This window comes from Prionailurus bengalensis, chromosome A3, assembly GCF_016509475.1.
Source record: "Prionailurus bengalensis isolate Pbe53 chromosome A3, Fcat_Pben_1.1_paternal_pri, whole genome shotgun sequence".
Taxonomy (NCBI): Eukaryota; Metazoa; Chordata; class Mammalia; order Carnivora; family Felidae; genus Prionailurus; species Prionailurus bengalensis.
In genome coordinates, this window is record NC_057354.1 from 103,592,194 (window position 1) to 103,614,482 (window position 22,289).

Below are 22,289 nucleotides of genomic sequence, written 5' to 3' on the forward strand. Positions count from 1 at the left end.
TGAATTTATTTAGAGATGTGACTTTCCCCCCATTTCCATTTCCTTAGGGAGCACAAGCTTTGCTGAACTCCTCTTCAAGTTTCAACATCTGAAAATGCCAGTGCGAGCTTTGCTAAGATTGGCTCCTTTGCTTCTTGGAAATCCACAGCCAATGGTTATGTGATTGCGTCTGGTGGTAAACCTACCCTGAAACGTGACTTCTGCACAGAAACACGACCAAACAACGTAGTTGATGAAATGTTTATAAGTTTTATAATATAACTAGGGGGAATTGAGCTGCACAAACCTCAGTGTATTTTAATATCCAAGTGTTTTCAGTGTTCCAGAGGCTCTGTTGCTGTTGGCATTAACATTATATGATATATAAAAGTGAGTTAAAGTTTACTTTTGTAAATAAAGTTTTTTGGTTTGTTTTCCTAACTCTTGATGCTTACTTTAGTTTGGGGTTTCAGAGAATAAAAGAGCAGTGGGGGCTGGAGTGGCTATTAGTTTAGTTTAGTTTTTTTTTTTTTCAAAAAATTTTTTGATGTTTTTATTTATTTTTGAGACAGAGAGAGACCGAGCATGAGCAGGGGAGGGGCAGAGAGAGAGGGAGACAAGGAATCTGAAGCAGGCTCCAGGCTCTGAGCTGTCAGCACAGAGTCTGACATGGGGCTCAAACTCACAGACTGTGAGATCATGACCTGAGCTGAAGTCGGACGCTTAACCGACTGAGCCACCCAGGCGCCCCTAGAGTGGCTATTAGTTTTTCAGTCTTTCACCTGTGGCAATTCAGGTGACGTGACTGTGCTCAAAAATGCAAGGTTTTAAAAGAAGCCCTGTCATCAAGTTTTACTCTGTGCAGCAAGGACATGGTTTTTAGCATCTCCTAAGATGTCACAGTTTTCCTGTCTAAAATTAGTTTGTACTTGGTGTGACAGTGCCAGGCATCCTCACAGTATGAGCAGTCACCTTGTACAGGAGGACATTTCTGCCCTAATGAAGAACTGCCCAACATGAAGCCTGCTCTGAATAGAGAAAATATGAAATTCCCACTATTGAGAGGCCTTCAGAAATTATATTTAGAAATAAAAGTCTGTTTCCACCCAGCATTTGGAGAATGTACATCTGTATCAAGAGTTGCTGGACTAAGTACTGATGAAAAATATTCACACAAAGCTGCCTCCAGCTTCAGGTTTCCAATACAGGAAGAAGAAAACTCCCTGCTGTCCGGATTCTGACATGTGCCCTCTGCTTCCTGAATGGCCATTGGGACCACACTGGCAAGATCCATTCAGTGATTTCACATTTCCACATCCTGAATTTTGCTCTTCAGCTTTAAATGTAAAGATTAAAGTAAATAGAAATGTTTTCATTGAGATTTTGGCAAAAACCCATGTGGCATTTGCTTCTGCATTTACAAGGCACGTATCTAGAAGCAGACTAATTCCCTCTATAGACTCTCAATATTTCATCTGCAACGCTTGCCCAAGGACTTGCTCCTGCATGTACAATATAGACGAGATGTGACTGACTAGGAGGGTGGAATGTGCTTCCCCTTCACATTTAGCTAGTTTTTCTTTTTTCTTTTCTTAAAGATTTTATTTTTTTAAGCAACCTCTGTGCTCCATGTGGGGTACGAACTCACAGACCCCTAGATCAAGAGTCACACGCTCCACCAAGTGAGCCAGCCTTAGCTGGTTTTTCTTATAATTAAAGATAAAAGACAAAAAAATTAAAATGGTAGATTACAGAAATTCCATTTGAATCAACATTTAAAGAACTCAGTATCTGAGCGACTGTTGCCACCTTTATTCTCAATTGTTTATAATTTGTATGCTTTGCTCTGATTGAAGAATTACTTGAGAGGCATTTATTTGCACACTATGGATTCTCCTATATGAGGGGAACAGACATTAGAATGTTGTCAACAAAAACAAAAACCGGGCTTTCTCAGAGAAAGAGAATCAAAGATTGTAGATCGCCTGGGAACAGCATTGTCTTGATAGTGTGGGACTAATAGGTGGGAGGGAGCAGAGAACGTATTCTCGGCAGTCTTCTCTTGAGCAGGCATGCTAGGATCATCTAAGAAATGGATTCTATGTATATATGGGTTCTCGAAAAATGTGGAGAGTAGCTCTCACCATCCAGACTATTTCAGCCTCCTCCGAGTTAAGTCAAGGGAAGAGCTGGAGAAATGCATTGGGCTCCTAAGGGTTTTGGCCCAGGAATGGCACATGTCAATTCCAATTACGGCTTGTTGGTAGGAAGTAGTCAAATCCATCTGCCTCGTGTGACTGCTCTTCTGGATGTCCATGAAGGGGACGAGAACCAGATGCTGGTGAGTACTAGTTACTTAATATCTGTCACAGTATGGTTCCTAACTTACTCATAATTCCCCACATTCATTTTTTTCTATTCACACAAATATAAATGCTTCCATAATTAGACATAATTAAAGAAACAGTAGTTACAGACATGCGTGCATGCACACATGCACACACACCGATTATCATCTCCCTGATGGGTGCTGACATCTGTGCTTCTCCCTTGAGTGTCTTGTGAAGAAGTGAAGGCACGAACTTGTGGGCAGCTCTGAGGCATGGATGCCAGGCCCTAGCAGGAGCGTCCATTGGGTTCAGGCCTCCAGAGCCTAATCTTACTGGAGTAAGGCCACTTTCTCACCCTTTGTCCAGAAACTAGCTGACTTCATAGCTTACAGGGATCCTGGCTCACAGGATCTTCTGACATCCCAGAGGAAGCCAGAAGAAGCTGGCCTCATCTCTCAGCTTGATAATCAGCGTACAGACCCACTTGGTGGGAGGCCAGTGTGCCTGCTGGGCAGATAGGCCAGAGCTTGGAAGCTGGGATTCTGAATAGAAGCCAGAGTGTGTGGCGCCAAGGCAGGAATTGTCAGAGGAATGGATGTGCTGATTTTGATGAAAGCCATGTCAAAGCTCAATCTGAGGGACAGGAGAAGGCCAACGTCAGGAGAGGATGCTGGGAGCTGGGTGAAGTTGGAAGGCCATGGGTCAACTTGAGATCCAATGCAGAAGACTTTGTTGCCTCCTGCATACAGGGCTGGAAGCTTGTCTTCTGGGTTCCTTCGTCTTCATAGCATACTTTATAGAAAATTAGCTGTATTGAAGCTCTCTCCAAATGAGCTGTGGAGGACAGGACAGGATTATGTCACCTGTGTATCCCGAGCTATCTGCAGTTTGCAACCAGCAGTGAAAGGAAGCAGAGGGGAAGTTGGAGGAGTGGCTACTAAAAGGGTTTACCCAGGCTAGAGGCCTCTGTTAGCACTTAGCAGCACCCTGTAGATACCCATGTGGTTTACAGAACTTCCCAGGTGACTGTCCTTTCCTGCTTCCAAGGGCCAGCCAGGTTTCCCCCACTCAGAAATACATTGCTCGCTTCTCATTAGTCACAAGCTGTGGGAAAGTCTTTTTTGCTAAAGTGAAAGAAAAGCCCCTAAAACCGTATTGTTAATTCTTGTCTGTGGGTAAGGACGGACTTGCCTGTTCGCCATCCTCTTGCTTTGCTCCATCTTCTGTCCTTGAATGAAAGGGCTGCTGGGATGGGGAGTAGGGGTTGTTCAGAGGGCAGGACCTTCAATCCATAGGCAGTTACATAAAATGTCAACATTGGAAGATCTCTAGGGTGGCCTCTGGTCCTGCCCCTCTTTCTAGAGCTGAGACCCCTGAGGCTCAGGGAGGGAGGTGGCTGGCCCAAGGCTGTACTGCTCCCCATCACAACCCTAACAAGCCTGGGCTTTCAGATCACACTGCTTCTAACCCCTGAACCGGGTTCATTACTGCCTTTTTTTGTAGCCTAGTAGATGCTGAGAAAGAGGCAGACTAAACATGAGTTAGAAGGACATTGCACCAGGCAGTTTGTGGACCCTTCTTTTCTCTCTGCATCTTTCAAAGAACAGAGGCCTTTGTAATTTCTTGGAATTAGATTGAGTTAGTCTACGTGTTGCTTTCTTGCTCATGTAACAACCATTTAAATTTGAAATTTCTCTTTCAGCTGAAAATATTTCTTCCTATTCTGTGGCACATTATAATATGAAATGGGAGATTTAGAAACAATTTATATTCAGTTCAATAAAATCAGTGAATGCCTATAAATAACTGCACGTTCATAATTTTCTCCTGCGTTTACTCCAATACCGAGGTGTGAAATCTGTTGCCTTGTCTCTGTAGTTAAGGGATCCATCTCTAGTCTTACATTCAGGTATACTGCGTTGTGGGGCTGTAGTCCATGGGCTTCCAGAACCTAGACGTGCTAGATGATGATCTGGGGAATCCCATCACTGGAGAGACATCATAGGCATTTGGAATCTAGTTAGGGTTACTCGTGGTTTTTCATTTGTCTTGCGTTCACATTTGTCCCTATTTTTCATTTAAGCAAGAATATTTTGTTCACTGTGTGCCATTCCAGAGACCAAGAAGATAGTCTCATCAACTGGAAATGTGGGTAAGTGTCCACAACTCTTCAACAATGGAAGAATCATTAGCAAACCCATTGTAATTAGCCTCTCTAGCTGCAGACTCCCTGTGCGGTAAGATCTAGAGGAGATGAGCACCAACCCCCACTTGAAATTTCTGCAGATCCCCAGAGGGCAGGGGGGCATGGGTGCTGTCTTGTGTCATCTTGCTCCAAACTCCCTCTCTGCTCCAATTTGTGGGTCATCTCACTGTGCCCTCTGTGTGGACTGATGTCAGTTCAGCATCTCACCACCTCCTCTTTGCTCAGCCTCCAGCTGTTTCCACGTGGGGCCAGGTAAGCGGGTGCCACCGTGAGGAGCCAGGATGCCCACATGAGGCCTGGAGGAGGAAGAGGCGGCAAAGCCCTTAGTCTTCTGCACTTGTCACAGGCAGACATGAGGGCAGATGGTGACATCTGCTGTGACAGGGGCCCCCACCCCTGAGTTTCTGGAGTTTTGCAGGGGCTTCTCAGTCCTCTGCTCCCCAAACCCTCTGTCTGCTTCCCTTTATCAACACCTTTTCTTCTTAGTTCCTGAGCAAACCCTGTGCTGCTATGTGGGACACAATGACCTAGGTGTGAACTCAGCCCCATCCCTGAGTCCCATAAAAACCACTCACTACCACTTGGTCTCCCCTGGTTTTGCTCATGGAATTTCCAGCCCCTTGGCTATCTCCCAGTGGTGTTCACTTTCCTTTTCCATTACCAAACCCTCAGGTGTGCTCTGAAACCCCAAGATTTCGTGGCAATCCTATGATCCATGCACCAACTCATCTGGATGGTACCCATTTTGGGTCACAGTGTCAGTGACCCCCCCCCCCCCCCCCCGAGGGGCCTTGAGTTTCTCCCTAACACACTGAGGGGACTAACGGAAGAATGTATGGTCTTTCAGCTGAGTAACTGAGATGATTTGCGTTGACCAAGTTTTGCGCCAAACTTCCTGGGACTGAGTCACTTAGATGCATGAGTCAGGAGAGAAACCACCTCTTAGCCCAACTATTTCTACCTTGGCCTTCTGGAGCTGCAAGGACTGGGTGTCACAGACAGTAAGTACTGTGATTATTTGCGACTGGATAGTTCCAGAGGACTCAAGAAGAAAGAAGAAAATGCTTTTCTTGGCAAATGCTTCTTTTTTATTTTCATTTATTTTTTTATTAAAAAAAATTTTTTTTAACGTTTATTTACTTTTGAGACAGAGAGAGAGCATGAGCGGGGGAGGGTCAGAGAGAGAGGGAGACACAGAATCTGAAACAGGCTCCAGGCTCTGAGCTGTCAGCACAGATCCCAACGCGGGGCTCGAACTCACGAACCGTGAGATCATGACCTGAGCTGAAATCGGATGCTTAACTGACTGAGCCACCCAGGCACCCCGCAAATGCTTCTTTTCTTAGCAAGAAGAAAATGCTAAGCGCTCGTGGGGTAGAGAGGGTTGAACAGCCACCATATTACTTCCTGAAAGGAGTTAGCTTCTTATGGCTTGACTGTGAAGTTCCTGGGAACCTTGTAGTTATCAGAAATTTCGTGGCAAAATCAGTCATTTCCATGGGAAAAAGACAGTACAGAGGTAGATGGTTTTTGGTAATTGTAATTACTATCTAATAATTAGATTTCCTATCTAAAGTAGCTATACATATCTATGTATCAATATATGTGTCTGTTTATCTACCTACCTACCTACCTACCTACCTACCCACCCATCGAGAGGACTGTAAAATCTGTCAACATCACTGAGCAAATCGAGCTGCAGTGGACCAGCCAAGGCCTGTGGAGTGCCTGTAATGCTGGGCACCGACCCCCAGTTCCTGCCCCTCATCCCCATCCCAAGTATCCTTCTTAGTGTCTGAAGGGTTTTGCACCTGAGTGTTCCTTCCCGTGGTATCAAGATCACAATCCCTACTCTCATTTGAGGGCGTTTGCATGGTATACCCCTGCCCCTCACCTTATTGTTAGCACCTCTGAATGATTTAAGGATAATATCAGAGAGCTGGGTTTTGCTTTGCGAATCAATCTGAAAATCGTTTTCTTCAGGTTTATTAATTCAGATTTATTAATACAAATAATTTGATCTCAGTTGAGCCTCATTTTTTATATTTCTACTGTATTTCTTCTATTTATCATGTATCATTATTTGATCTGTTTTGTTTGCTCTCTTAAAATTTGTCATATTCATTAATGTGGCATTCAGGATGGCTTCTGTTTTGTGAATACATTTAACTCTAATATCTTCATAGGACTCCCTCTTTTTTTTTTTTTTACCTCAGCTTCCACTGCCTTGTTTCTGGCCTCAATGGCACCCTGGGACCTCCCCACCTCTCCCCCAGGCAGCTGTTCATGAGCCCACTCCCTTCTCTCCCTTATCTCATTTTGAAATTTGGGTTATTTCTATAATGTCAGAGTGTATGATGGCATAGGACTCCCCCCTCTTACTCCCACTTTTGTTTCAGCCTTAGATCCACACATCAATGCCCTCCGTGCCTCTGCTGGTCTGCTCTCTGGAGTTCCCTACCGTCTCTTCATTGGGTAAGGCTGTTTTCTAGCAGATTGTCAGGAAGGGCTCCAAGGACAACTGACCCCAAGATGCTGATTGTCTACAACGGCCTCGCTGCATCCTCTCTCCCAATGTGTTTCTCCCCTTCCTGTCTCCTCTTCTTTTCCTCACCATCTTCTAGCGGTTTCTTTGGCCTCTTCCTTCACTTCCTCCTCAGTGGTCCAGGTCTCTTCCCAGACTTTCTGTCCTTTCTCCCTCTGCCTGGCCTCAGTCTCTGCAGAGGCTCCTTCTCTGGCATGTTGACTCTTTTGGTCTCCCCTCCATGTTACTACTGTACCCTTCCAGGTTATCCAGGGGTCAGGGCCTTTGCTGGCTGACACCCACTGGAAGGTTGGAGGGTCACTGTGCTATTCAGGCTGCGGTGGTCCTGGCTCTCCCTGCACCCTCTTTCCTGCAGGTCTGAGGAAAGCTGGAGGCCCGATGCTATCCCTGTGTAGCTCCCAGAGGCTGCGAAGGAGGCAGCAGCTTGGTGTCGGGGCAGGGGGAGGCAGGGGTTGGGCAGGAGCTACAAGAAAAGAAAGCGAGATCGGAGTGGAAGAGGCAAACTCTCGAGTGAGGAAGTTCTCATCAGCTCACCACAAGGTGCATGTTGGAAAGGGGCTCAGGCAAAATCAACTGCCACCCTCATTGCTCTTACAAGTGACCAGACCCAAGAGCAGCCCCAGTACACATTATTTGTCTCCTTTTTATTGTGGCAGTCATTCTTTGGCATATTGAGGTTCTAACATATATAATAGTTGTTTGTCCTCAAGGAAAAAGCCTGTGGATGAATTAAACTTTATCCTAAACTTGGTTTATCACAAAGCACACTTGACCTTCTTTCTCGTAGGATGAGAATAGGCTCCATCACATCCTGCAAAGAGGGGAGGGGGGAGCTCAGTTCACAAGATTATTCTAGTATAGCCGTGTCCCCAGGCAAAGGATTCCTGATGCATTTCACCGAAGATCTCCCCTGACTTCAAGTAAACCCAAATATAAAAACTAAATTTAAACTAAAGAAAACATATTCTAAAGAGTGGATGCTAGTCAAGTGATTGTTTTCTATAAATGTGTCATCTATGGTGTACTTCCTCACAGTTCTGTGGGCTTGTTCCCTACCCGCCCCCCCCCCCCCCCCGCAATTTTATTTCTGCAGAGACCAGGAGCCCTGGGAACTCCTTCTGTCCATGACATGGTGAGACCCTGACATATCCTTCAGGGACCCAGCTACTAGGCTTGCTTCATGTGGGAGCAAAACAAATACCACTTTTGATCACATGCTGAAAATAATCTGTCTTTCCTCCCAAGAGCCACCAGGGTAACAGCCCCTTTTCCAGAAAGGATGACTTCAGTGTCTTCCATTTATTTATGTTTAAAAATTTTCAACTCAGATCGAAAACCCTGCAGAAGTTTTCGTTACTTAGATCAGCATTTCCAGGAGCTTTCCAAAAAATTTTTTTGATATGCAAATTTGGATCTTGTGTTGCTTCCATGATTCCATAATGAAAATCATTTGGAGAATTTTGATATAAGCACAGGTAATTACTTTCTTTACCACAGGAGTTCTCAGAGCCCTTACTATGCTAATATGCATTAAGGGATGCTATACTGCTTCCTCTTCACGCCAGCCTAGGAGGTGACCGCAGGGGCATGGAGGGTGGGGTTGTCCAACCCTGCAGAGCCCCAGGGCACTCACCGGGACCACCTGCAGCCCCCGTTCTGTTCCCTGGGGACCTAGGGGGCGCACTGGCGTGCCCGGCTCCAGACCCAGTGATGTGGGTTCTGGGCCTGGATCTGAAAGGGAAACAGCAACGTAAGCACTTGGAGAAAGGGCCCAGCCCCACCGCCTCTGGGCTGTGCCTCCTGGCCCTCGTCCCCCACAGACCTCCTCACACAACTCCAGGGTGACCCAGGCTTGGTGCCCCATTGCATGGAAGAACTCCACCTTCAGCTTCAGGAACTCCTTGTAGAGTTCTGGCCAGTGCTCCCTGCCCAGCAGGAACTGGAAGATGCTCCGTTTGGATGTGGGGTTGTCCTCCTCCATGTCGGAGGCAATGTAGCTGCCATGGGAAAAGCTGGGAAGCTTGGCAGGCCCCAGTGCCCACAGCCAGCCTCAGGCAGCACAGTGGGGAGAGTCTGCGGAGGCCACACCGGAGGACCTGGTGCCTGGGTCGGTCTATCCAGGAGGGAGGGTCTGGGAAGCCCTCTCTGCAGGGCGCCTGGGTCCAGAGGGACAGCAGGACTATCCTCAACACTAAGCCTACAGGACCCATGCTGTGCCTGGCCTGAGTCAAGGTTCTGGCTGTCTGCCATTTCCCTGTGGCCTCCTCTCTTGGGTCACGTAGTCTCTGAGCAGCCAGTGGTGTTTCCTGACTCTTCTTTATCACAGGACCTTGCTCATTGCCTTCCTCTCCCCCAAGAACGTCTGACCCCTGAAGATCTTTTGTCTGCTCTGCGGCCAAGAGGGACTACCAGTGGGGACTCTCTGGCTCATAGCATGGCCACGCACCCAGGTGGGCTGGTGAGGCTGTGGGAATGGGGGGTTTGGGCAGAACTGAGAACACGCCCCCAGGGAGGCACTCACAGGGCCAGGAAGAAGTGGATCCTGTTGTAGAGGTGTCCAGGCAGCCCGACACGGCCAAAATATTCCACCACCATGGAAAGCAGGTACTGTGTGGAGTAGAAGGCAGGTGAGGGGTGAATAGAAGGGTGAGAGTGTCCTGCACAGGCCATGGGTCCTGCCCCATCCAATGGCCATAGTGGGAAACCCTCAGCAGAGGTGGAGGAGGGAGGCTGTGCTGAGGCCCTTTGGCATGTGGAGGGGAGCCGACGGGAAGGCCAGCAGAAGATTCCAGTGGGCAGGGCAGGCCATGGGCAGTGTGTCCTTTCCTTCTCTGGCACTGAAAGCAGGTCTCTCCAGGCCTTCTCCTGCCCGGGCAGAAATCTGGCTCTCTGTTCTTGCCCTCATGGGGTGGGAACTCTGTAGACCCCTCGGTCCCTCATCATTATGCAGCAGATACCTTATCAGACACTTTGAGGAAAATGTCAGCTTCCAAGAAGCTCTGGATAACAGGATCCTCTGCAAAGGAAGGGAAGGTGATGAGGGCCTTGGGGCAACCCTTCTGGGAGATGTGAGTGAAGGGCTGTGGGACATCCCAGAGGGAAGGAGGAAAACCGGAGCCTCTCCAAGTTCCTTTGTCTCATGGAAGTGGGGGCAGCCTCCTTTCTTCCAGGAGGCTTACGAGCCTTAACATTAGTAATAGCTGCTATTCCTTCCACTGGCACCTGTATTGTGAGTTTCAAATGTGGGACATGGAGTTTGCTATTATAATTTAATCTTCATGTGATGGCAGGGGGCACTTTTTTTTTTTTTTTTTTTTTTTTTATCACAGAGATGTGACCTGGCTCTCAAAGCTTAACAAATTTGCCTCAAGCCAGAAGCTTGCATGTGGCCATGGGTCTCTGTGACACCACATCCTTGTCACTTTATCATGCTGTGACTGTCCAGAGTTTCCCTGCCCCACCTGATTAACTGAGCACCCTGAGCCTGTGGTGGTGAGTTTGCAGCCTCCCCACCCTCCAACCCGAGGCACTAGGCACCTGCCCCTTCTCTCCTGGATCTGCCTGCTTCCCAAAGATAATGATATGGCTTCCCCTGCTCCCAGAAGGCTTGTTGGGGATTAGAGGTGTCCCCTGGAGGCCCCATTTTCCAGTGAAGACCTGAGAATGTCCAGTGCTGTGTATCCCTCATTCCTTGCCTGGGACAATGATATTTGCACAGTGGGGATGGAGGAGTCATGGATCATTTCGTGCTCCTTGACCCCTCTCCAGTCAGTCTGGATCTCTTCAGTAGAATGTTCTGTGATGATGACAATGTTCTATATCTGTATTGTTCAATATGGCAGCCATTAGGCATGGGTGGCTACCACACTCTTGAAATGTGGCTCATGAGATCGAGAAACTGAATTTTAAAAGCTTATTGAATTCACTTAAAATGACATTTAAATAGCTCCATGCGGCTAATGAATGCTGTATTGGACAATGTGATCTCAGTGTTGTCCCTAAATATGTGACACTCAGTCCTGCCTCTGGTCCTGATGCCACCTTCTCAGACAGACCTTCCCTGAGTACTCCATTTCATAAAGCTCCCCTATCCTTGCTCAGGCCCCATCTCCAGGCATCATTGCCTTTGAAAAAATTTATGTCTTCGCGTTTGTCATTGGCTGAGAGCAGCCTATTTCTGTATGAGGTTGTTTTTTGTCTCCCCGACCTTGAACACAAAGGCAGCAAGATCTAGGTTGCCTTTTCATCACTAATCTCTGAAATCTTACTTGCAGGGAATACATGACTCTATCTCTGTGGGTAGAGGAGGGACCCCTTGGTTGGTTGTGAAATGTCTTGACAGTTGAGGACTCCCTAGTGTGACACTTCATCCTCTCCCTCCAAGAACTTGTCTCAGAGAGGAAGAACCTGCCACCTCCACAGAAGAAGCAGGGTCGCTCTGTGTCCACACCACCTGGACACCTTAGAGCTTAGCACCTGGGGGAGGTTTGAGCACGATCCCAGAGCCACTGCCTCCCACATGATTTTCAGCTCAGCAGGGCCCTGAATGCTCCGTCAGCCCAGAGCACACACCCAGAAGTCGGTAGAATGCTTCTTGGTCTTCAGGACGATAACTGGGTCTTCTCCTCTTGTTCATCCTGAGTTTTGTCCCCTCAACATGATTGACAGTCCATATGTTCTTCTGCCCCCTCTTCTTCCAGGACTTCAGCTCAGAGAGAGCTTCAGAGGGGGTGGAATTGGAGGGCGGGGCACTTCTCTCCTGGGTCCCTGCGGGAACAACAGACTCGGTCACTCGGAGTGTGTGGATGTGACCCGCCTGAGAAGTGGGGTCCTTTCCTTGCAGCTCACTCTGAAGACTGGACCCAGCCTTGTGAAGATAAGATAACAAGTGATTTACTTGGCATTAGTTGATACTTGGTGCAGGGAAGCTGAGGGATGCCTAGGGACACATACCTGCCTTCACATCCGTCCATCTCCTCTTCTTCTGGCCTCTCATTGTCCTGGGTCTCTGCTCAGGGACAACCTCTGAAGACGCAGAACTGGAGGCCAGAGGGCTCCTATTCTGTGGAGCTGCAGAGAGAAAGGAAGGACCCTGTGTCATCATAGGGGGCCCACTCGGGAAATGCTAGGCCCTTCCTTGCCCACTCACCTTGAGAATTTTGCATGTGACATCTGAAGGGATAAGAGAATGACCATCACCCCTTTGCCCTTGTCTATAAAGGAGGGTAGGAATTGAGCTATTATTTCCCTTTCTTTGCCAGGCAAAATCTACTCTCCTGTGCCTCTTTCCATGGATCATTCTGCCTGGGGGATACCTCTATAGAGACAGATGTGAAGTTCTCTAGTCCTAGCTGTCTTTAATAGGTATAAAAGTGAACATGATAGTGACCTCCCTGTCTTACCCTGAACACCCTTTCTCCTGCCCATGCAGATCCAAACACATGAGAGTAGAGAGGAGGAAGGAGAAAGGAGCTATGGTCTTCTATCAGTTTCACTCATTCAGAAACCAGGGTTAGAGGCCAGACGACCACGCACACCTGCCTTCCCTTCCATGCACACCCTTTTCTTCTGACTCTTCTTTGCTGCGTCCTGTTGGCTTGGAGCAGTCTCTGAGGCAGCCGATGTGGAGCCCAGAGGGGTCCTGTCTTCTCTGCATACAAAAAGAGGGAAGGGATCAACCTGATTCTGACTGGCCATTTCTGTTTGCTTAACCTGCTCCTTGTGAAACCTGATAATAATTAGAATGGTAAAAATAGCTAACAGTTATTGATTGCTTGTTGAACTTCCAATATTGATCAATAATACATAGAGAATGACCTCATTCAATCCTTATAATGATCTGTAAGGTGAGATGTATAGCTTACCTGATTTACAGATGAGAAAATGGTGACTTAACTTGTCTAGGATGTGTCCTTGACCGTGGCTAGAGCACTTTGGATTTGGGATTAGAACTTGTGGTCTGACCAGTGCTCAAGGGAAGAATGGCCAGGGGCAGTGATAGTTGAGTCTCAGTTACCTTTCCATGAGGGCCAAGCTGGATGGTCTTACACACCAGTCTAGTACAGGAATGAGCAACACTCACCCAGAACACACGTCCTGGCTCTCTCAGGATCTAGGCCCCTCACACTTACTCAGAGCACAGCCTCAGAACAGTGTGAGAACACTGACTGTAGCCAGGTGTTTGAGATCAAATGGCTTCTAAGATTCCAGAGCCCTTGCCCCAAGTCACTGATGACATCACACCATTCCACTAGGAGCTGCTCTTTGGTCTATAAAAGGTGCTCGAGGAAAAGGCAATGGGCCTCAAGGGGAGGGGAGTTAGTATCCAAGCCAGAGGACTGGACTCAACCTCCTCTTATCCCAACATTCTCTCTGCTTTGAAACTCATCTTGTGTTTAATCAAATCGATTAATGATTCCCAATGAAAGCAATGCATCCACATATTAAAAACTGAGAAAGCACAAACTTGAAAGCTGATTAGTTCCTCATCCATAATAAAAGTAATTCACATAGTCACGCATCATTTTGAACATCTTTTTCACATGTATTTGCCATCTGTATATCCTCTGGTGAAATTGAATTGTTTCCTTCTTTACTATTGCATTTTGAGAGCTTTTTATGTATTCTGGATACAAGTCCTTTGTAAGATCCATGGTTTGCAAATAAAGTAAAACCTTGGTTTGTGAGCATGATTCATTCTGGAAACATACTTGTAATCCAAAGCACTTGCATATCAAAGTGAATTTCCCCATAAGAAATAATGGAAACTCAGATGATTCGTTCTAGCACCCAAAAATATTCATATAAAAATGATTACATACTGTAATATAATACAAAATAAGAAAGAAAGTACAAAATATAAAGAAAAATAAACAAATTAACCTGCACTCACCTTTGAAAACCTTTGAAAACTTTCGTGGCTGGGAGACAAGAGAGAGGAGGGTTATTGTGTTGGACGACTTTCACTATCACTAACAGAATCATTACTATCTATTGACTCAATGGAATCTTTTTCTTTTTGTGCAACTTTAACAAGGAACCTATCTAATGGCCTAGAATGAAGCAGAGCATTGCTAAGCTCACTCTTGTATGGAAAAGCAAAGGCCTGTCCATAGGTGCTTTGGAGTGACAAAAAATACACTAGTGCCAGCTGTGGGCACCTTCCAACGTTCTGAAAAATCACTGATTTCTGCCGAACACTGTGGCCTGAGACGGAGCATCTGAGCATGGGAGATGATCACCCGCAATCCTGCAGAGAGAGAGAGAGAGAGAGAGAAAAGAACCTTTGGCTCAGTTGTGATCATGTGACATTCGCTGTCACGTACTATTCATATTGCAAGACATCACTCTCGTTTATCAAATTAAAATTTACTAGAAATGTTTGCTCGTCTTAAGGAACACTCACAGAATGAGTTACTCGCAATCCAAGGTTTTACTATGTTTTCTACCAGTCTGTAGTTTGTCTTTTCATCCTCTTAACAGAGTCTTTACATCAAGGCTGCCCATCCTCCTGGCGAGGGGCACCTTATTTTTGCTTTAGGGAGTTTATCTTGTTAGGGGAGACAAGTTGAATCCTACTAGTGACCAGAGCTTTCAGACAAGTACCAAATTATTTTTAATTCTTCTACTTAGTGCAGTGCATTTGAGACCAAGCCACACTCAGTATCTTAACCCAGACTTGCTCTGAACGACATTTCCCCCATTCGTCCAGCTGACAGTCCTCACAACTTTCTGCAGGAAACACCCCTCAGGGCTGAGTGGAGAAACTCACTCTGCAGAGTCCAGGGAGATGGGTGTTCCGGCTGCTGTGATTGTTCAAGACCAGCCGGGGAGCACATGGCAAACCTCAGCTTTTGTCGGGCTGCAAGTCAGAGCCCAGCTCCATATTTCCAGCGTGGGGAAATATACTCCGCCCACCATGAGGCCATGACAAGGACATGGATGTGTAACGACGGGCAGGAAGGAACGGGCCCACCATCGATCTATGACACACATGAAGAATAACCATGCGCTGGGAAGCTCGAGAGCTCTCCTGACTGGGGAGTGTCTCCTCAGTGGTTGACAACCAGAGGGTCTACAGCTCGAATCCAGTTCTCAAACTTCAAGAGTCACTGCTCTCCGCACTTGGGCTTTCACATAAGTGAAGTAATAGGGACAGAATTTACCCTCCCCCCTGAGATAACTAAATAGAAAAAACCAAGTCAGACTTCAAGACATCGGATGTGAGGCAGTGCAGATGAGTGGTCTCTGAGAGAAGGGAAACAGATGAAGTGAGGCCTGTGATGGCCCCAGATTATTGCCTGGAGAGCTTCCAGACATGGTGCTGCACATGTGGAGTCTCTGCGCGGAAAAGATTTTACTGGTGAGCAGCAACGGTTTTTTCTGATTTTTCTAACACCAAACGTGTTTTCCTCCATTGTCGCAAAGGATACAGGGGTGAGTGTTGACGCCACCTGCAGTGTGTCACTGGGTCATGTGCGGCGTGTTGCAACTTTGGTTAAGGCCACTCAAAGGCCCGACCCTTAGGGACTTTCTGGGCAGGTTCCCTATTTCATCACCATCAGGTCTGTTGCAAAGTCTCCAATCTTAGAGCTTTCCGGTCGCTCTTCCTAAATTTTGTGCCTAACCCTGTTGGTGGATCCTCAGCAAATCGCATTGTTGGAATCTTCTGGCTGCTCCCAGACTCGTCTGTTCTCATGCTTCGTCTGCATAGTGCCTGGTCCAACATTAAATAGGCCTAGTCTCTGCTCAAACGTCACTTCCTCAACGGCCGACCCTGACCGCTCTATGTGAAATTTAATTATAACTCCCTCCATCTTGACTGGCCCTCCTCTCCTGATTGTCCTTACTCTGTTCTTTCCTTCTCCGTGGCACGTACCAGCTTTTACTATATGCGATATAACTTCTGATTAGAGCTTATGATCTGTCTCCCTCTCTTAGAATATAACCTCCTCAATGGCAAGTGTCTTTATCTCTTTTATTCATTGAAGTATCCTAATTGCCTAGAACAATTACTGGCACATAGTAGGTGCCTAGTAAATGAGTGACTGAATTCTCAGGCGACTTCACTATATGAAGCCAGCCGAAAAAATTCACTGCTCAGTTTCTTCAGAGTGTGGTCATCTCGGTTAGGAATAGTCCTTTCTAAAACCACAGAGAGGGGGTGCCTGTGTAGCTCAGTCAGTTAAGTGTCTGACTCTTGGTTTTGGCTCAGGTCATGATCTCATGCTTTTGTGGGTTCAAGCCCCACACTGGGCTCTGTGCTGGTATCACGGAGCCTGCTTGGGATTCTCTCTCCCCGCCTCCCCTGGTCATGCTGTCTCTGTCTCTCTCCAAATAAATAGATAAAAAAAAAAAAAAATTAAAACCACAGAGAAGTATAGACGAGGGTTTAGAAATATTTCTTTTTATGTTTTTTGTAATTGATATTAAAAAACTGAGTGTAAGGAGCTCCCAAACAAGTAATCTGGATTTTCTCTTAAAAGTTGGGTCCTGTTTGCTGATGTCATCTGGGCTCTTTTTGCAGGGCGACTGTACAGCAGGCTTCCCTTCCTCAGTCAGGTGGATTACAAGACATGGAGGCATTGTCACTCTACCTCATATTAAACTGGAGGCTTCCTTCCTTCTTTAGAGTAAGACATACTCTTAAAAATGCCAGTGGTTAGCAGTGGGATCATACTGCATTTTCCTTCTTTCTTTTCAGGACAGACTAGGCATGTTGCAGGATGGTTATCTGGGACCATATAGGAAGGAGGGAGCGGAGTGGGGTTTAGGGTTGGTGGGGAGACAGTTTCTAGAATCCTGTTTCTAAAGGGCTGGATCTCCTGCTGTTTCTAGGAAGGTTGTCCTGACAATGAGTTCTTTTCCTAAAATGTCATGTGTGACTCTAAACAGGACAGTATTATTATTTTTTTAATGAACACATTAGGCCACACACTTCCATGGATGTCATCCTGTTTGAAGTGGTCACTCTCGGAGATTTTATGTATGTGGCCTCATAATGGCTCCAGACGCTTTGTGAATGGGCTTCAGAACGTGAATATCTCCAGTGATGGCAGGTCTCCATTAGTTAAAATTAGTTTTCTGGCATCCAGAGTGCCCCTACCGTAAGGTAGGTGATGAAGTAGTTTCCACCAACTGCTCAGTCTGGGCCCCAGAAGGTGGTCAATTCATATGTGTTGAAATGAACCAAGAAATGAAGCAGTGGGTGCCAAACTGGGGATGTTCATTTGCCTGTGGAACTTTCAAACAGGATCTTCCACACTGTTAACGCAGTACTTGGATGTCTGTATATTGGTGTGTTGGCTTTGGAAGACAGACAAAGGAAAAAAAAAAAAAAAGAACCGTTATGTTATAGTTCCTCTTCCCAACAGGTACCCTGACCTTTCCCTCTGTGTTAGGAAGCTGTTTAATCCAGCGATTGAACCTCTTGGTTTCCTCACCTCTAAAATAAGAATAATAGAATGTCTCTCATACAGCTGTTACGAGGATCAAAGGATCAAAGCATTCTGTCAAACGCTACCTGGCAAATACTACAAAGTTGCAAGCCATAGTGAGGTGTAGTCCCTCATCTTCAAGTCTGAACACGCGTATAATAATTCCACGATAGAAGTTCCCCTTGTCTTGTCCTGAAGTGCCCTCTCCTGGGAGCAAGAGACTCAACAGACTGTTTCCTTCTATAATAGATCAGGTGATTGGAGCTACCAAAGTAGGGAGCACAAGTCTGGAGATAGGTTCCGGTGTGGGGCAGTTGATTGGTGGGATTTCCCAGTCACCCTCCACCCTGCAGGGTGGGTGGGGCAGTGTTTCTGGTCGGTTCATTGGCAGGTGCCAAAGCCCTGACCAGGCCTTCGGCTTTTGCTGTGCGATCCCAACAGTGGCCAGTAGGTGGCGCAAGATGCACACTGCCGCCACCGCCGCCAGCTATGCTCTTTTCAGCCTTCCTCAGAAGGAAAAGATCTATTTCTAATCCAGCCTGGGCTTTATGGCAATGCTTAATCACATGGAGAGGAACATGCAATAACTACTGGTATTTCTGTAAACACACATGCTAAGTGCAGCTGCCAGTTGGGGATGAGGACAGAGGGAACACTCAGTGAGAGGTCTCCTGAGGACAGTCTATAAAAGGAAAACCCTGCGGGTTTTTAATTCACGAGCCTCCCGGTTAACCTTTGTGAGTCATAGAAAGAAACATTTAGAACCTGGAAGGACAATGATAACACATTTTGTGGACTGCCACCTGGTCCTTGGTCTAGTCTGCCCTTTCCTCTTTTCCCAAAATGGCCAGTTTCAGAAGGAGAGACCCCAGGCCCCTCCCAGAGGGCAGGGGTGCCCCCTCCCAGAGTCCTGCGGGGCCTAGCTGAGGGGCAGAGCCAACACCTTCTGAACCTCCGGTGACTTAGTTTCCTGTTCTTTGGTACTGACAAGTTGCCAGCTTCTTGCGTCCATCCTAGATTCTCTGGAGGAAAGTCGATCTGAATCGCACCCTACCGTTAATAAAACTGGCATCGGCTTGATATGAAGCTGAAGAGGAGACACATCCCAGCAAAACAAGAAGTGCAATCTGGTCAGTAAGGACTGGGTGGGCACTTCTAATTTTAATGTATGTGGACACTTAAAAAAATTGCACTAAAATATATATGACATAAAAATTGCCATCTTGGCATTATGGAGGGTACTTGTTGGGATGAGCCCTGGGTGTCCTATCTAAGAGATGAATCACTGGCTTCTACCCCTGACGCCAAGACTGCACTGTATGTTAACTAACTTGAGAATAAAAAAAATTGCCATCTTAACCATTTAAAAAAAATTTTTTTAAATGTTCATCTATTTTTAAGAGAGAGAGAGAGATAATGTGAGCAAAGGAGGGGCAGAGAGAGAGGAGACACAGAATCCAAAGCAGGCTCCAGGCTCTGAGCTGTCAGCACAGAGCCTGACGTGGGGCTCGAACTCACGAACCGCGAGATCATGACCTGAGCCGAAGTCGATGCTTAACTGACTGAACCACCCAGGCACCCTGCCACCTTAACCATTGTTAAGTATATAGTTCCGTGGTATTTAACACATTCATGTTGTGTAACCATCATCACCACCCATCTCCTAAGTTCTGCCCTTGTGAAACTGAAACTGCCCCCATTAAGCACTAACTCCCTATTGCCTTCTCCCCACAAATGGCAACTGCCATTTGACTCTCTGTCTCTATGAATCTGACAACTCTCTTTCACTGAGCGTCATGTCCTTAAGATTCATCCATGTTGCGGCACGTGTCAGATTTTCCTTCCTTTTTAAGGCCGAATGATATTCCATTATGAGCACGTACCGATTTTGTTTATCATTCATCCATCCATAGACACTCGGGTTGCCTTCACAATTTAGTTATTGTGAATAATGCAGCTATAAACATGGGTGTGCAAATATTGCTTTGAGACCTGCTTTCAGCTCTTTTGAGCATGTACCCAGAAGTGGATGGCTGGGTTGTGTGGTCATTCTATTTTCAATTTTTTGAGGAACTGCTATCTTGTTTTCCACAGAACTTTTATAATCCTACCAACAGTGCATAAGGGTTCTAATTTCTCCACATCCTTGTCAGCACTTGTAATTTCTGTTTGGGTTTGTTTTGGGATAGCAGCCATCCTAATGGGTATGAGATGGTGTGTGGACACTAAGTTTGTTTTTTCTAGGACTTTCTCTTGAGTGGGCTAGGCAACATGATATCTTCTTATGACAGTGGTCTTATGAGAAAGAAGATGTTTTCCTCACCCCCATCCTCTCCTCAGAACCCCTGCCCACAGACCCCTTCATGTGTGGCTACATCTAGGACTTGCCCTTCCACCTCAGGGACTCACTTGAGGACAGCTTCATTTGGACCAATCTTAGGTCACCAGAATTTCCTGAGATGTTACCAGGTCACAGCTTCAGATCCTCTGAGGACAGGAGCAAGGCAGGCTGACTTTTTAACCATACTGTGTCACTCTCCTGCCCCACAGGTGGAAGGTCCCAGGAGTCTCTCCCTCAGCAAGACTCTCCCTGGAATGAGCCTGGGGAGGCTGGGAAGCTTGAAGTCCTCATCCTGGCCACTGGACTTTATGGCCTGTGAAATGTCCCACAGCATTGCCACAGATAGGCCACAGGCACATTGACCCAAAGTGGGCAGGAGTCACAGGAAGTGTCTGCCCACCTACCCTTCAGTTGCCTGAACCATCCTCTTGGGGTCAACTGCTATATATTGTTGTGGGTCAGCCTCTTAATTACAGATTCACTTTATTTTAAAAACCTTCCAAAAATAAAGTGAAACTTGATAAAATGAAACTTTCTAGTACATCTGGTGAGAGATGTGTTCTGTGGTAGATATAAGTCAGTAAAAGGCAGTTTTCCCCCACAGAGCTCAGACTCGGAGGAGGGCTGGCCGTGCCTCAGGGTGAATGTCCGAAGGCTGAGGTCTTTGGGGGGCCGGTGGGATGCCCGCAGGCGGGCCTGTACCTGAATCCTATATTGGCATTTCTTTGTTCTGTGTCTTTGGTAAAATACGAGCTTAATGATAGCTACTGTTGGAGTTGCCCGGAGGTTTAAAATGAACTAATGGTGCATTTAGAAGCATCTGGAATGAGGTGGTACTGTGAGTGTTCTCACTCTTTTCCTTGTCACTGTCTACTCAGCACAAGAGGAGAGTGTTGTTGAGCCCAAGTCTAGGCAGAGAGGGGAGGAAGTTCAGGGAGTGAAAGCAGGAATCTTTTTGGTAGACAGCTGCCCAGCAGATGGACAGACAGACGTGGTCCCTGTAGTGGGGAGAGGAAGCTGGAGGGAGAAGAGCTCTAGCTCAGAGACTCCTTGACCCACTGTGGCCAGGGATCAGGTCTTGCACAGTAGCTAGCACTTTCCGGTTAAACTGGGGTTCCGTGTTTGGAAGGGATCAGCTTTCCAAGTGAAGGCTTGGCCTAGATTTCTGCTTTATCCCTGCAGCCAATGGGCCCAGCTGCCCAGAGGCAGGTACAACTCACTGAAGTGCAGAATTCCAGTCTTACTGTTGTTGTTTAGTTTTGAGAGAGAGGGAGAGAGGGAAAGAGAGAGAGACACAGAATCTGAAGCAGGCTCCAGGCTCCGCGTGGTCAGCACAGAGCCCCACGTGGGGCTCCAACTGACAAACCGCAAGATCATGACCTGAGTGAAGTCGAACACTTAACCGACTGAGCCACCCAGGCGCCCCTCTAGTTTTATTGTTTTAAAAAAAAATCACATCATCCACTGAGCAGTGAACTTACGCTTTGAGATATTTGTTGGCTGGTAATTAAAGGGCTCTTCGTGGGTAAGGGCTTTTTATTAAATGGACGTTAATAACTTCTGGGAGCTGGCTCCTGTAATCATCTCGCTTAACAGTTTATAGTTTGCTTTTCACAGATTTCATCTCATTCTTTCCTTATGACACATTCATGTGACAACACAGTGCCCCATTTACAGAAGGGGAAACAGAGGCCGAGGCTGAGGGCCCAGGTAGACTGTGAGGGGGTGGCTGGAGCAGACCTGGGGCATCTCAGGACGTGCTCATCTTGGTCATGGCTTCCCACGGCACCCGCATCCCCGGTCAGTTGACCTTTTTCTTTGGCCATGGTTCTGGGATGCATCTGCTGGCATTCGAGAAGCTCCCTTTTCAAGAGAGAAGCTTAGTTTGTATCTCAGCTTTAGGCAGGTGATTTAAAACACCACCTAGTTATGTCTGGGGTGTGGACATGGGGAGAAGGCTGATCTAATGCAGATCCTGCTTGGCCACTCACGTGCTCCCAGATCCTGGACGTTTCACTCGTGGTTTCAATCTTTCCCCTTATCACTGGCTCTTCTTCTGTTAACTAAACAAGGACTGGATAGGCCCAGCCCTTCCTTCTCCTGGGGAGGCTAAAGAACACAGAGAATGGTGAGGAGCACAGCCGCCGGGAGGAAGGGGAGGCAGAGAGTGGGGCCAGCTCATTCGACAAGGCGCCCTGGGAAATGTGAAGGTTGTGTGTTCCTTGCTGAGTCAGAGCATTAGCTAGCCTCCTCTGTTTTTGCAGATTCCCTGGAGTTTGGTTGCAAAGGGCCCGGCACCTTCCTGTGGCTTTTGAAATCTGGAATGTGGGGGCAGCATTCAACAGAGACTGAGGTCCACAGCTGGGGGAGCCCCCACGGTCCTTCCAGGCCTGGCAGCTGCAACCTTTCATTTGAGGACTATTGTGGTATTGTTGGTGTTATTCGGGGTTTT

General features: G+C 47.0%; 2 protein-coding genes across 4 annotated transcripts in view; one reads left to right on the plus strand and one right to left on the minus strand.

Moving 5' to 3' along the window:
• ANAPC1 (anaphase promoting complex subunit 1) overlaps nucleotides 1-420 on the plus strand; it is a 98,403-nt gene extending 97,983 nt beyond the window's left edge. Inside the window, 1 exon segment of the mRNA XM_043604003.1 lies at nucleotides 48-420. Within this exon segment, the coding sequence (XP_043459938.1) occupies nucleotides 48-163 (116 nt within the window). The 3' untranslated portion in view covers nucleotides 164-420.
• Nucleotides 421-7,683: 7,263 nt separating this feature from the next.
• Nucleotides 7,684-13,228, minus strand: LOC122497187 (putative speedy protein E7). Of its 3 annotated transcripts, none has more exons than XM_043604006.1 (9): nucleotides 13,143-13,228; nucleotides 12,598-12,710; nucleotides 12,014-12,130; nucleotides 11,633-11,827; nucleotides 10,018-10,076; nucleotides 9,582-9,667; nucleotides 8,883-9,057; nucleotides 8,694-8,791; nucleotides 7,684-7,871 (listed from the first exon to the last, which is right to left on the minus strand). In XM_043604006.1, exons 2-8 carry the CDS (start codon nucleotides 12,611-12,613, stop codon nucleotides 8,732-8,734), a joined length of 708 nt encoding a protein of 235 aa, XP_043459941.1. In that variant the 5' UTR covers nucleotides 12,614-12,710; nucleotides 13,143-13,228; the 3' UTR covers nucleotides 7,684-7,871; nucleotides 8,694-8,731. The 3 variants fall into 3 exon arrangements, with proteins under 3 accessions (XP_043459941.1, XP_043459939.1, XP_043459940.1); XM_043604004.1 differs by having other exon boundaries at nucleotides 13,077-13,190; XM_043604005.1 differs by lacking the exon at nucleotides 13,143-13,228 and adding an exon at nucleotides 12,925-13,060.
• Between the last annotated feature and the right edge of the window lie 9,061 nt (nucleotides 13,229-22,289).

Coding starts and splice junctions, on each gene's coding strand:
- LOC122497187 (XM_043604004.1), bottom strand. Junction 12,131..12,597: donor GTGCATGGAAGGGAAGGCAG/GTGTGCGTGGTC, acceptor TTCTCTCTGCAG/CTCCACAGAATAGGAGCCCT. Junction 9,058..9,581: donor ATCCACTTCTTCCTGGCCCT/GTGAGTGCCTCC, acceptor TTCCCATGGCAG/CTACATTGCCTCCGACATGG.